The 13,679-nt window shown below is 44.2% G+C and overlaps 1 protein-coding gene across 1 annotated transcript; it reads left to right on the forward strand.

Annotated features, from left to right (window-relative positions):
- Nucleotides 1-8,901: 8,901 nt before the first annotated feature.
- On the forward strand, nt 8,902-11,748 carry LOC147026926 (nicotinamide N-methyltransferase-like). Its single transcript, XM_085882829.1, has 2 exons — nt 8,902-9,076; nt 10,559-11,748. Exons 1-2 carry the CDS (start codon nt 8,915-8,917, stop codon nt 11,216-11,218), a joined length of 822 nt encoding a protein of 273 aa, XP_085738955.1. The 5' UTR covers nt 8,902-8,914; the 3' UTR covers nt 11,219-11,748.
- The last annotated feature ends 1,931 nt before the right edge of the window (nt 11,749-13,679 follow it).

Raw genomic sequence — 13,679 nt, forward strand, 5'->3', positions numbered from 1 at the left:
ACTACTAGGGAAATTCACTCTCGACGGCACTTGTACGGAACGAGCCGCTAGCGTGCTCAAACCGTGTGTGACCCGAGCGGATGATCACCGAGATCCGTCGCTCCAAATGTCCCCTTACGACGGCAACAACAGCCTGGCAAATTCTCCAACACGCACCATGTTAAACCAATAAAAGAAAGACAAAACGAACTGATACATTTAACACATGGGTTTATATATAATGGGGCAGGGGGGCACGCAAGAAGCAGAGTTATCCAACTAAAGAGATGCACGTATGTACAGCAAGGCACTTAACAATTCATTACTTATTAGACTGGCGCCCCCCACACACACACACATACACACACACACACACACACACACACACACACACACACACACACACACACACACACACGAAACGGTGGCCACAGCCTTCATTGAGGCCTCCAGCTCGGAGGGAAAGGTGAGCTGAAGACCAAAGCCTGCCTTGGATGTGTCCACCTTGTGTGGTCTTTGAGCTGATTCGAACCGGCACCAGCGAGAGGCGAGCCGAATCCAGACACCAGCGAGCCACGAGCGGCCTCCCAAGCTCTGGTCAGTGCTCGTGCCGACAACCAAACCTCTCCTCTGTATCCTGAACCGTCGAGAACGCAGGAGGTTTCTCGGCCACTCTCCGAGTCTCCGAGTTGAAGCTCAAAGCGAGGGCCGACAACTCCACGCCCGTTCAACCTGCCCGTCAGATCGACCACAACCCTGCCTGCTCGATGACCATCAACTATATCAAACTCTCCCAAGTTCACCGACGGAGAGACGGAGCACAACCCTTGCGGTTCTTGTCCCAGCAGGATCTCTCAAGCTCTCCTGGAGGTCCGAATCGCGCCGCACCCTTATTCACCCTGTCTCCGGGGGAGGTGGGGGGGGGACGCCTCTGCCCTCCCCGCTCTCCCTCACTGGACGGTTTTGGCGCGCATAATCGCTCGTCGCCCTGTCATTGGCCAAAACGAGCGGCAAGTCCGTCGATTGGCCCGGAGGCGTGGTAACTTCACGCGGACGCCTTTCGCCCTGTCGCGGGATCTGATTGGCTGAGCGGCGGTCACCCCACCCATAGCATGCTGATTGGTCGAGGGCTGCCGCGAGGATCCTCCTTGTACTCCGCCCAACAAACAGCCTGAGGAACATTATCCTGCATGGGCCCCACCCACATACGTGCTGACACGCACGTAGGCAATGGCATCGGTCAGAGCAAGGTGAAGGTGATGCTGGCGTTGTCGTAGTTATGAGGGGTGTAAAAATGAAAGAAAACCCTGACTATCAAAGTAGTCATCTATCAAAGTTGCTCTTCTGCTCTTGCTCACCCTCTCTCTGTTCTATTCACCCTCTCATTTTCCCAAGGTCATCTGCCATCTGCTTGGAAATCTGCTAACATCACTGCCCTGCATAAAAAAGGTGCAAAAACAGATCCCTGTAACTATAGACCAATCAGCCTTCTCCCAATCATCAGCAAGGTTATGGAATCCATCATCGCTTCAGACATGAAATCCTTCCTCTTCTCCAATGGCTTGATTTCCAATCATCAATTTGGTTTCAGACCAGGTCACTCTACCCTAGATATGCTGCTACTGCTCTCCCATCAATGGATGGAGGTCCTCAATGCCAGACAGGAAATCCGAGCCGTATCCCTGGACATATCACGTGCTTTTGACACAGTCTGGCACCCTGCCCTACTCACCAAACTCTCTTCCCATGGTATTCAAGGCCATCTCCACTCATGGCTCGCAGACTTCCTCTCCTGTCGCAGTCAACGTGTGGCCCTAAATGGAGTTCTTTCATCCCCTCTTCCTGTGCAGGCTGGAGTTCCTCAAGGTAGCGTTCTGGGCCCTGTTCTTTTTCTGGTTTTCATCAATGATCTCTCGGACTCTCTGGAAAATCCTCTATTTCTCTTTGCCGATGACTCCACCCTCTGCCGTACCATCTGTCATCCCTCAGACCGGCAAGCAGCAGCTTCTTCGCTCACTGCAGATCTGGATAAAATCACAAACTGGTCCAACACGTGGAACATGTCTTTCAATCCAGACAAATCTCACACTCTCACTATGTCTCTTCGAAAGGACCGTTTACAAAACCCCCCATCCACTTTCTCAACAATCCTCTGGAAGAAGTCTTTTCTTTCAAGCTTCTGGGTCTCACTATCTGCCATGACCTTTCCTGGGAAAGTCACATTTCCAACCTTGCCTCAAAAGCCAGTCGCCGACTGGGAATCCTCCGTCGTGCAAAGTCCTTCCTCGGCCCTCTTGAGCTCCTGACCACTTACAAAGCTTTTGTCCGTAGCCTGATGGAGTACTGCTCTCCCCTCTGGGCTGGTGCTCCTGCCTCCCACCTTTCTCGACTTCACGCTGTCGAAACCAGGGCTTTTAAGATCATTGGCATCTCCCGCAATGAAGCTGAGTCTTTGGGCCTCTCACTCAATCACCGCAGGTTGGTCGGTGGTCTTTCTGTCTTCTACCGACTCCTCTCCAGCCTTGCCCCCTGCTCTCTCTGCGATTTGTCCCCACCACATTTCCACAGGGCGCTCAAGGTCCGCCAACAACCCCCTTCTGGTAAAACTACCAAAATCACGAATCACTGCTCATCTTCACTCTTTCATTCCTCTTTTTCCCGCCTTTGGAATAAACTTCCTCACTCTATTCTTTCCCATTCTTCCCTCCAGGCTTTCAAAACAGCTGTTCACCACCACCTCTTATCTTCCCCCATCCAAATCCTCGATCTTTTCTACCCCCGATAATCCACCCAAGCCCACTTCCTTCAATTCTCCTGCTTTCCTTCCTGAAAGTCCCTTTAATGTCCATCTTCCCCTCGCCATGTTCCCCATCCCATCCCCATCCCTCTCCCTTCCACATTTCACCTGTGTCTGTTCCCCAATGTTTTGTCCCTTCCACTCCCGCCCCTCTTGTCTCATGCCTCATTGCTGTGAGTTGTGTGTTAGCTCTCATACGAGCCTCGACCAAGGTATACAAAAAAAAAAAAAAAAAAAAAAAAAAAAAAAGTAACTTACAGCACAAGTACATTTATTCACCCATTAAACGAGGGATGGGGACCCTAACTAAAGACACATACTTACCGATATAACTCTTCTATAGAACCTGTATGTCGAGTGCTCAAGGTTTCCAGATTCGCAACAATATTGCTTGATATTATCTGTTGATCTCGAGTGCGCATGAGACCAAGATAGGACGACAATTCTTTGAGCATAATATTTGCTAGTGGGTTAAAAACATCAAAAAGTAACATTGAAAAGCGTTACAAAGCCCATTATTATATTGATGTAGATGTACAGTCGTGGCCAAAAATATTGGCACCATTGCACTTTTTTTTTTTTTTTTTTTTTTTTTTTGTATATATATACAAAAAAGTGTACACTATACACTATACACTATACAAAGACACACTATACACTTTTTACAAATAACACAATTTTCTCTCAAAATAAGTTGAAATTGACAAAAGTATTCTGTCTCCACAATTCTGTATTTCACACAAACCATGCTCACTACTGCAGATGAGCTCCGTACGACCCTGGTCAGAGCAACATGGCCACACATACTTCTCCCACTTTGAAGGAAGAGTGGGATGGCCACAGCAAGAGCAACATGGCCATGCGAACCCCCCTCCACCGGCGGATGAGCAAAGTTGTAAAACATTTGATGATAGACAGCCAAATCCTCTAAAGGCCCGGTCACACCTTGACGTTTTAGCCAGCGATGGCAACGTGTTAAAATTTATGTAAAACGCTGGCTTACGTTGAACTTTTGATGGTTTTTTTTTAAAGATTCGGACATATTCATAGCGACTTGGTCTTATGTATAACGCATTGGTAACTACACAGAACGTTTCGTTGTGTTATAGATAACTTATACCAACGAATGCTGAACCTGTTGTCGGCCTACACAACCGATGCCCAACGATAGTCTAACTCAGGCATAGCGCGTTGCACGCATCGCCGACGATGTCGTGGCGTAGCCTATTAAAAGGCTGACTCACAACGATTCAAATCATAACTGCCGTAGAAATGGAAGGGTCAAAATCGCGGTCACACCTTGGCGATCTTGCCAGCGTATGCCGACGTAACAAAAAGTGTGTCTAAAACGTTGGGGCACGTCGAATACGGTATGGGTAAGTTTGGTATGCGCGAGTAGAACGCTAAATACGCTATCATAAGTCGTAGTAAGTAGAGTACGTCAAGAAATTTTGAACATGTTCAAAATTTTACGACGTACTCGGCGTATGACACACGTTCGCATGCGATGACGATAAGTTTTACACACGATATGTGGACGCTTACACACGTCCACAAAGGCTACTTATAAGCTACTCATAAGTCGAAACACGTCGCGGTAATGTCTTTTTTACGCGAAACTTATTTCTAACTTATCTTTGACGTGCTTTGAACCAATTCTTTACGTAGTCCCAACACACATCGACGTATGTAGACGTATTCCAATGACGTCTTCCGGTCGACAAAAAAAAAAAATGAATGTGTTTCTAGCTTACAACTGCCATATAAAGACGTGTTCCCAGCGGTTTTGGGAATTGGTATATAAAAATGGTGTTCATAAAAGGGGAACCCAACAGTGTTTTCGAGTTCCTTTTTGAGTCGATGTCCACGTCAGCAGTAACAGTATCAGTATCAGTATCAGTATCAGTATCAGTATCAGTATCAGTGTCAGTATCAGTATTAGTATTAGTATTAGTATTAGTAGTAGTTTGTTCATGTTGGCAGTAGTAGGTGGGTGTGAGGGGGAGGGTGTGGGTTATGATGGATCGTCCTTGCGTCCGCGTGTCCACGGGTAGGTTCATAGGCTGCCACTCAACGATTTAAATGGCTGCATCTCCACTATTGAAAGTAGACGCTTGCGCTCAACAATTTGAATTTTTTTCCACTCAACGACTTTTAAACGGTACCACTCAGCTAGTTTCATTGTTTACAATGAACGATTTAAATTGCTGTCACTCGCCTTTGTTTTTTTTTTTGTTTGTTTTTTTTTGACGCTGGGGTTTGGAAATTTGAAGCGTTTCTTCTGAACGTGTTAAAACGCTCAAACTCGACTATTTTAAATAGACGCTGCTGATGGACAATTGGAATCATAGCCAAGCTAGACATCGAAGTGTGAACATCCTCATCATGCCGAAGAAAAGTTTGAAGAATGCTGCAAATAAGTGTCCTGGCCGTGGCCGTGGACGCTGACGCAAGGACGATCCATTATACCGACGTCTTTCAGCCTATGAGTAACTTAAAAGTAACGTCTGTCGACGTGTGGCAACGATCGCGTAACGTGCCAACAACACGTTAATCATAGGTTAGAAATAAGTTTCGGGAACGCTAAACATTACCTCGGCGTGTCTCAACTTATGATTAACTTACAAGTAGCATGTGTTGACGTCTGTCAACGATCGCAGACCGTGCCTACAACTTGTGGCCAGCGTAGCGGAACGTGTGAGTCATACGCCGGCATACGACGTGAAATTTCAAGCATGAAAAAATTTGAGGACAACCGAAAAGTACAACGTTTAAAGCCAATGTACAACGACGTATGGCAACATACTACGACGTATGCCAGCGTGCTCTCAATGTTATCAAAACTTACCCATAACATATTCAACGTGTGCCAGCGTTTTAGAAAAAAAAATCAAAAATCGGCATACGTTGGCTAAAACGTCAAGGTGTGACCGGGCCTTAAGCTTGCAGAAGGTGTATAGGAACAAGGTGGCTCCTTGGACGTGCCTTGATCCAATTATTACACAAAAGCGTACAGTAGCCGGATTATGTGATGCAGAGCCCAATACAAATCTTAACCGTGTCCGGTTTTCAGCAGCCATTGTAAGTGGTGCTGGTGCAGGCGATGACAACAATGGGAAGCTACTGGCAGTGCCACTGAAGCCAGTGTTGATATCGATGGGGGCTCTGTGGCCACTGGCAGTACTGCTGTTTCCAGCGATGACAGTGATGTGTCATCACCGTCATTTGGTGGCCACCGGGATGGCCGTCTCAGCCATTACTCCTTTGTGCTCCAAATGTAAGCTCACCAACACGAGGAAGCGTTCCATTCAGTGCCAGTTATGTAATTCTTATTACCACTATTCATGTGTTACATTGTCTGAGTGTCAGGTGGCACTGCTTTTGACCAATTTGTCATGCCCTGCCTGCCTCGTACTCTTCGTGAAGTCAATCATGGGATCTTTAACGTCAACCTACCAATGTAGGCAGATGAGATACCCAGTTTGCCTTCCATCAGGAAGACTGCACACGCATGGATGAATTGCTCTGTATGCAAAACCTCAGGATGACTCGGTCAGACAGCAGTTTATAGCTGGGTCTGAATTCGAACCAAGGCGAGACAGCTCAGAGGTGAGTGTGGATACCTCTAGTTCGAGGCAAAAGTTTGTGAAGGGTGATGATAGTTTAACAGGTGTAGAAAAAATCATGGTTTTTGATGGGGGATGATTTGAGATGTCAAACTGCGTCGTAACTGTGTGGGAAAATGCGACCAAAATTGGCGCCAAGCCGCACTCTCGGCGGAAAACAAGGGAGGTAGCCTGGGCAGTGATATTCAACACCAGGGCTCAGAAATCGCTGTGCAGCTTCTTTTCACGATCGCATCTGCAGATGCCGCTCCTCTGAAAAATGACGCTGCCTTCTTCCTCGATGGCACAACACGAGGCTTCAAGTTGTGCTCTTACACGATCCAACCAAACAATCTATAGCTAGCGTCTTGCTCCATCACACGGGCAAATCTGCCACAGCACAAACACGAGAATTATGGAGCCTTCTTCACCGTGTCTAGGGGAAGCTAGAAACATGAGACCTCTATCTCCAAGCGCGTACTTCACAGACCCTCTCTTCCCGCTCCCGCTTCGTGTCCTGACTCCATTCCTGACTCAATCCTCTCTTTGACGTCACGCCGATTAATCACCCACTCCAGGGGTGTGGTTTGCTAGTTGTCATTCCAGGAGGTGGGGTTTCTTGCCTGCTTGGAACGTGCCGCTCGGTTGTTGTTTTTACTACGTGAGCCCTTTTTCTCGAAGGTTTTGAAATACAAAAACATATGAAAAGGTCATGGGGGAAATCACATACGAGGGGAAATTAGCCTTAATCCCTACCTAATTAACACAGCACCACCCCCATGTGGTGACACTTTACACTTAAGCTTACAGTTTCCCGACTTAATTTACATCAAGATGTCTCCTTCATGTCCACCGACCAAGCTATTCCATACATCCCACCTTTTCTATGAAATTCCTCCATCTACCCCGTAAACATAACAACATTTTATCTAATCTGCACACTTATTTCATTGATAATACAAAAGGATTGGCAATATTTATGAAAATGAAATGATCAGACATTCATCCTACCATGTTATGGGAAATTATGACTAATCCAATTTCTGAAAGTGTTTTCTCATGAAAACGTATCTGAAAATAATATTTAATTCGGTTGAAACATTACAGACCTCATTCAGGCTTCTTGGGGCACAGAAAGTGAATGACTTGCAAATTCTATGTAGAAATGGACCCAATGACGTTTGACCCCCTAAATGACCTCCATTGCAAAAATCCAGCCTGGCACCCCACAGGTGATGATTGTCACACCCGATGGAACATTTTAAGCACGAATGTTAACCATTAACAAAAAATGCCATCAAAACTTTTTAAGGCCACTTTTTGGCCCTTGGCAGGCAGACTAATCTGTATTTTCTCTACGATTATCTTCTCAAATGATTAACTGATGAGTTTAAAGCATGTACGAGCATACATGCATGCATAGCAGGCAGGCCTTTGCCAGATACATAGTGTAATATATCACCTTCTGGAGTGTTTCCCTCTGGAATGATGTTCGCAGTACTTTCCCATGTGTTGGCCTTGACGAATGGTTCAGATAGACAAGATATGTCACTGGTTACATCACAGGTTGACAGTCTCACATGATCCATATGTCTTCTCACATTCCGACCATCCAAGAGTTTCACAATGAGGGAAGAACCAAATTTCTCTCCAATAGTTCCTCCCAGCCAGCGATTACCACTTCCAAAATTGAGCACATAGACACGATCTCCCACACTAAAAAGTCTCACCTTGATGTGTCTGTCATGCCAGGACTTCTGCTTCACTTGCACTCTGCGATCTTTTACAGACTCATCTGGCTGTAATAGGTCAAGATGGGTCTTCAGCTTCCTTCCCATCAAGAGCTCTGATGGTGCTTTCCCAGTGGTTGAGTGGGGTGTTATACGGTATTTGAAAAGGAAACGGGCCACTTTCGACTCAATGCTACCCTGTTTGAATTTCTTCATACGTCCCCCCCCCCCATAATTGTTTGCACTGAACGTTTAGCCAACTCATTGGACACTGTATGCTATGGAGCTGAGGTGAGCTGGGTGATTCCATTGACATCAACAAACTTTTGAAATTCTGTACTCGTGAATGATGGCCCATTATCCAACACCAAAGTTATGGGTAACCCATGTGCAGAAAATGTGGTTCTCAATTTACCGATGGTAGCTTCGGATGAAGTTGTTGTCATGGGATGCATGTCCATCCATTTACAATGGACATCAGTAATGACCAGAAACATTTTGCCCAAAAATGGCTCAGCGTGATCAATGTGTATGTGCTCCCAAGGTTTCTGGGGCCATTCCCAAGGATGCATCGGTGATGATACAGGCAACTTTGCAATTGCCTGACACGAATTGCAGTTGGGAACTGTACTCTCAATATCTAAATCGAGTAGCGGTCCCCTCAAGTAGCAGTTCAATAGCCACATGATGCAGCACATATTCAGGTACATTAACAGATTGGTTGTCATTATTGATTAGTAAAGTGAGAGTTAATTATTATTTAGCACAGTATAAATCTCCAAAGAGCAAATACATAGAGCAGTATGACACCTTCCAGCAACATGGATGCAGAACCCAAGACACGTTCAGGTGAGGATTACAAGATGCACTTCCAACCTCGGGAATTCCTGAGAACTTACTTTCGCCATCCACAAGAACAGCCGGAGGACAACTATCTGGCTTGGGCACTAAAGATGATGCAGAAGGTGAATTTGTTAAATACAAGGTGTATGTTTGATGCAGGTGATTGTTTATATGTAACCCCCATTCTTAACCAAAACCTATCCCTCGTTTACCGATGGCAGTTGGAAGTTCCAAGCATGAATAATTGCAACAGGAAAAAGCAACATGCTTCAACTATCTGTTGGGACTTCCGACTCCATGCATGTGGGAAATACAAATAAATTTGTAGAGATGCGGATCGACCCCATTGCAAAAATAATTTAGTGGGAATTATTTTAGTATTATTAGCTCAGCAGGACTTTGGTCAGGTGAACTTATGCAATCAACCAGTGTCTGCAGGTAAGTGAGTCAGCCAGTCAGTCAGGGGGCTTGACCCAACCAGAATAGGTATTTGCTCCCTTCTCTGAAACCACACACACAATTTCAATGAAACTCGACAATAACCTTCTTCACCCGTGATGTACCAAAATTTGTTTACTGCATTAAAAAGAAAAAAAAATGGTCTAAAGGAGTCTGTGGGGGGTTTGAGTGACTGGTGCTTCTGATCCAGGTGAGCTTCAGGATGCATGGTCCTATTTTTATTCTTATTTTCATCACAAGTTGCCCACCACAAACATAACAGTTTGTGTTGTAGACATGACCGGTCACCATCTACCCCACAATCATAACAGCAACAAACGACCTGGACATGACCGATTCAACAATTCATGGGGGAATGAAACTGGAATAAACAACCACAAGTATGAAATATATATAAAGTTTAAAATTTACTCCAAAGCGTCTAAATTGACTTTACACAAGACAACTCTTCATGCAAGTTACAGGCATCTGAACATCCCGGTCCAAAGTGTCCATCACCGGTAAATTGTGTCATTGCTGCCACTGTTCCAAAAGGTGTCGGAGGGCACTGTGGTAATGGTGTGGACATTGTGGTCAAGGTGATGGCAGAGGTGGAATGGCAGGAGAGCTGTGGTTGAGGTGGTGTATTGGTTCGCTGTGGTTAAGGTCATGGTAGTAAGGAAATAGCGAATGTGTAACAAGCTTATGTCATGTTATAATGATGTGGAGTGATAATAAAAACGTCTTCATGTTGTGTGATTATTGCAGCGTTTGTGGCTAGAGTGTGGTGAAGTTTGAAGCGATGCATCAGTTTGAGTGTGGCACGCTATTCAAATTGGTATCTGGCATGTGGATGCAAATTTGCAGTGTGGGTGGCATGCTTGTTTGTTGTGAGCAACGTTCGTGTGCAGGGATTTAAAGTGTGAAATAAATGTGGGAAAAAAATCTACCTAATCCCACACAATGAATATTGACCCATAAAACCAATTGGACTTAATATAAGGGAAAGACTATCTGAAACAAGTAACAACTAAATGAGCATCTCTGGAACTGCAATATGTTGTGTGCCATTGCCTTGGATAAGGACGGTTTTGCAAAACGGTCACAGCATAATGCTATTCTTGTGTGTATGTTGTTTTACTTCGACCTTGTTTTACTTCCATCAGGTGTTTTGCGGCTCAGGTCTGCACGGCCATCGCTTGCTGGATGTGGGTTCTGGACCAACTATCCATCAAGTACTCAGTGCATGTGAGGTCTTTGATGAGATCTACCTTTCAGATTTCACAGAGTTGAACAGGAATGAGTTGCAACTTTGGCTGAAAGACTCACCTGAAGCTTACAACTGGAGCCGAATAATTCAGTACGTGTGTGACCTGGAGGGAAACGTAGACACGTGTGAATCGAAATCTGAGCGGCTGCGGAGAAAAGTTCGATCTGTGTTTCCATGTGACGTCAACCAACATCCTCCTGTATGTGGAATAGATCCTCCATTTGACTATATCCTGACTAGTTTATGCCTTGATGCTGCTTGCTTGGATATTGAGATGTACCATCAAGCTGTGGCTCACCTTGCTGGGCTCCTCAATGATGGTGGAAATCTGGGAGTGTTGACCTCCATCGAGGCGACATTTTACTATGTGGGGAACGAGCGTTTCAAAGCGTTGTCACTCAGTGAGGACACGGTGCGGGAAGCAATGACGAAGGCTGGCCTCTCTATCACCGTTTATGAAAAGCATCTTCGATCAAATGCCGATTCAAATGATTGTTCGGATTACAAAGCAATGGTATTTGTGGTTGCTCAGAAAATTCCTGAACAAAAAGAGTAATGCTATTTTTCCCAGGATTAGTTTACCCTTTTGTCTGCTTCCGTTTGTAAATTTAGTTAACTTGATTTCAACCACGACCTGCTTATCTGATTTTATGTAATTCTAATATAAACCTTAATACGGGACTTTTTAAATGATGTAATCTGCCCAAAAATGTTCGCCATGCATGTGTAGAAACCACTAGAAATGGTGATGTTGGTGACAAGTGGACTGCTGTTGTGCATGTGTGACAGGATTTGTTCATAAAATGGCTCATAAAGCTTCGAAAAGAAGCCAAAAATACTGAAAGAAATCTAGGGTGTGCCTCCGCACAATGAAAGAGTTGAATGGAGATGCCATGTCTAGTTAAGGTGATTCTGAATACCAATTGGAAGGTTATATTTGGGTCTTGTGAATGCACAGGGTAGGTTTAAAATCAACTTTTGAAATTATGATATTTACTATTAATAATGTTGGTGGAGAGGGGGCAACTGTGAAAGCTGTTATACATTTTCAAGATGTCTCAAAGCAAATACATTCCAGAAAAAGAAGGCCATTTATCTGTGTCATTTGTGTAAATGAGTCTTCCTTAAATACCAACGAGGAAATGGCGAGCCAAGTCAAGAGGGTAATGACAGTGGTCCATGGGTGCCAGTACCTTCTCTGAAAAGAACCTGCAAATATACCATATTTGTTTGATGAATGGTCTGTGCATGAAAACACCTTGTGATTATACCGCGTGCTCGTAAGAAGAATTGTGCAGGTGCAGCTTAATTGCCTTTGAGCCGTTTACTCATTGCGATTTTCGGCCCAACTATAAACTGTCAGATTGGCACAGGCAGGGATTTGAACCTGAAAATGTGCCTTCCTTTCGGTGGACGTTAAGCTGGATGCTCTACATGTTAGCATTGGTGGGGTTGTGGTGGAGGTTTCCACAAAAGAGAAAACCCTTTATAATTTAACAGATCGTTTATTATACAAACACATATATGTGGAACTTGTCTCAAGAGTACAAGCAAATCTCTGCCTCTGAGCCAAAATACATTGACTTTTATATGATTGGAAAATCTGGAGGGGTTAGAATATCACAGGGCACCTGGTTAATCGATACCAGACTACAAGAAAGCTTTGTTTGTACACAAGGTCCTTGAAGCAAAGAGAAAAACAATTAACAGTTGCTTTTGAAGATGAGCTGCCGAGTTATCAGCGGCACTCTGACGAGGTTCTAAGAAGGGATGTAATCAGAAGCGAAGTTCTGGAGATGACAGAGGAAGACGACTTGCTCTCTATTGTTCTTGCCTTAAGAAAGTTCCCTTGAAGGTCTATTGAGTGTGCCAGGATTTTTGACGCCAGTTCCTTTGGATATTTGATTCTGCTCCACCACATGCTTACATACCTGACCTGAACTGGCCTATGGTAACATTTTCTACTCCATCTGACAAGACCTGTTGAGATTAAAATGGCACTCAGTTAAGGGCATACCTCCACCATCTGAACAGTTTACGTTTTGTATGCCACTGATAGGCCAGATCTGCATCCAGACCTACAACAAAATCAAATCGCTTTGTTTTTGTATTTTCTGGTCTTCCAATGGAGTATTTGGTCTTCCCTTTTATTATGTTTGCACCATATCCTGATGCTGTGTGGACTGTGCTTCCCTGCTGTCAGACCTCTGGTAGCTTGTAGCTGTTGCTGTGTTTGAGCCCTGGGAGTAACTGCTGAAATTCTTCTGTCTGGGTTCTTCCGAACATCTTCGTTCTTTGTTCCTTTCACATTTCTTTTTACTTTTTCACATTCATCCTTGTTCATTCTAATTCTTGCTTTTGAATTTATTTTATCACTTGCAACATTGAAGATTTTTCAAGTATTTTTCAAGTCAGTCGATTTTGCTATTCTGTTTTTCTGACTGTCTGTCTGTTTATCGCCTCCAGGTCACAATTTTAAACTGATGTTCACGAAACTTCAACACATGTTGAGTTTGTCATAAGGAAGAAGCCTTTTGTTTTTAAGGTCAAAAGGTTAACGTAGGCAAAAGGTCAACAACATAAAGGAGATTTCTAAAATCCTCAATTTCATCCGAATGACTTGAAATTTCAAGAGGATTTTCATTTCAGATCACTGAATTCAACGAGCCGAATATGTTTGAGATCAACATAAACCAAAAGGTCAACATAGTCCCAAGGTCAACAACTAAGGTGGTGTTTCTAAAATCCTCAATCTTCATCCAATTGACTTAAAATTTGAAGAAGATTTACATTTGAATTCACTGAATTCAACCAGACAATTATTTTCGAAGTCAACATCGACCAAAAGGTCAACATAGGCCAAAGGTCACCTACTTAGTTGGTATTTCTAAAATCCTAAATTTTCATCCGATTGACTTGAAATTTGAAGAGGATTTATATTTGACATCACTCAATTCAACTGGCAAATTATTTTGAGACTCTACATGGACCAAAAGGTCAACATAGGCCAAAGGTCA

This window comes from Eptatretus burgeri, chromosome 5 (assembly GCF_056783735.1).
Source record: "Eptatretus burgeri isolate ZD-2024b chromosome 5, Ebu_testis_v1, whole genome shotgun sequence".
NCBI classification, from domain to species: Eukaryota; Metazoa; Chordata; class Myxini; order Myxiniformes; family Myxinidae; genus Eptatretus; species Eptatretus burgeri.

Coding starts and splice junctions, on each gene's coding strand:
- LOC147026926 (XM_085882829.1), top strand. CDS start 8,915: ATGACACCTTCCAGCAACATGGATGCAGAACCCAAGACACGTTCAGGT. Junction 9,077..10,558: donor CACTAAAGATGATGCAGAAG/GTGAATTTGTTA, acceptor TACTTCCATCAG/GTGTTTTGCGGCTCAGGTCT.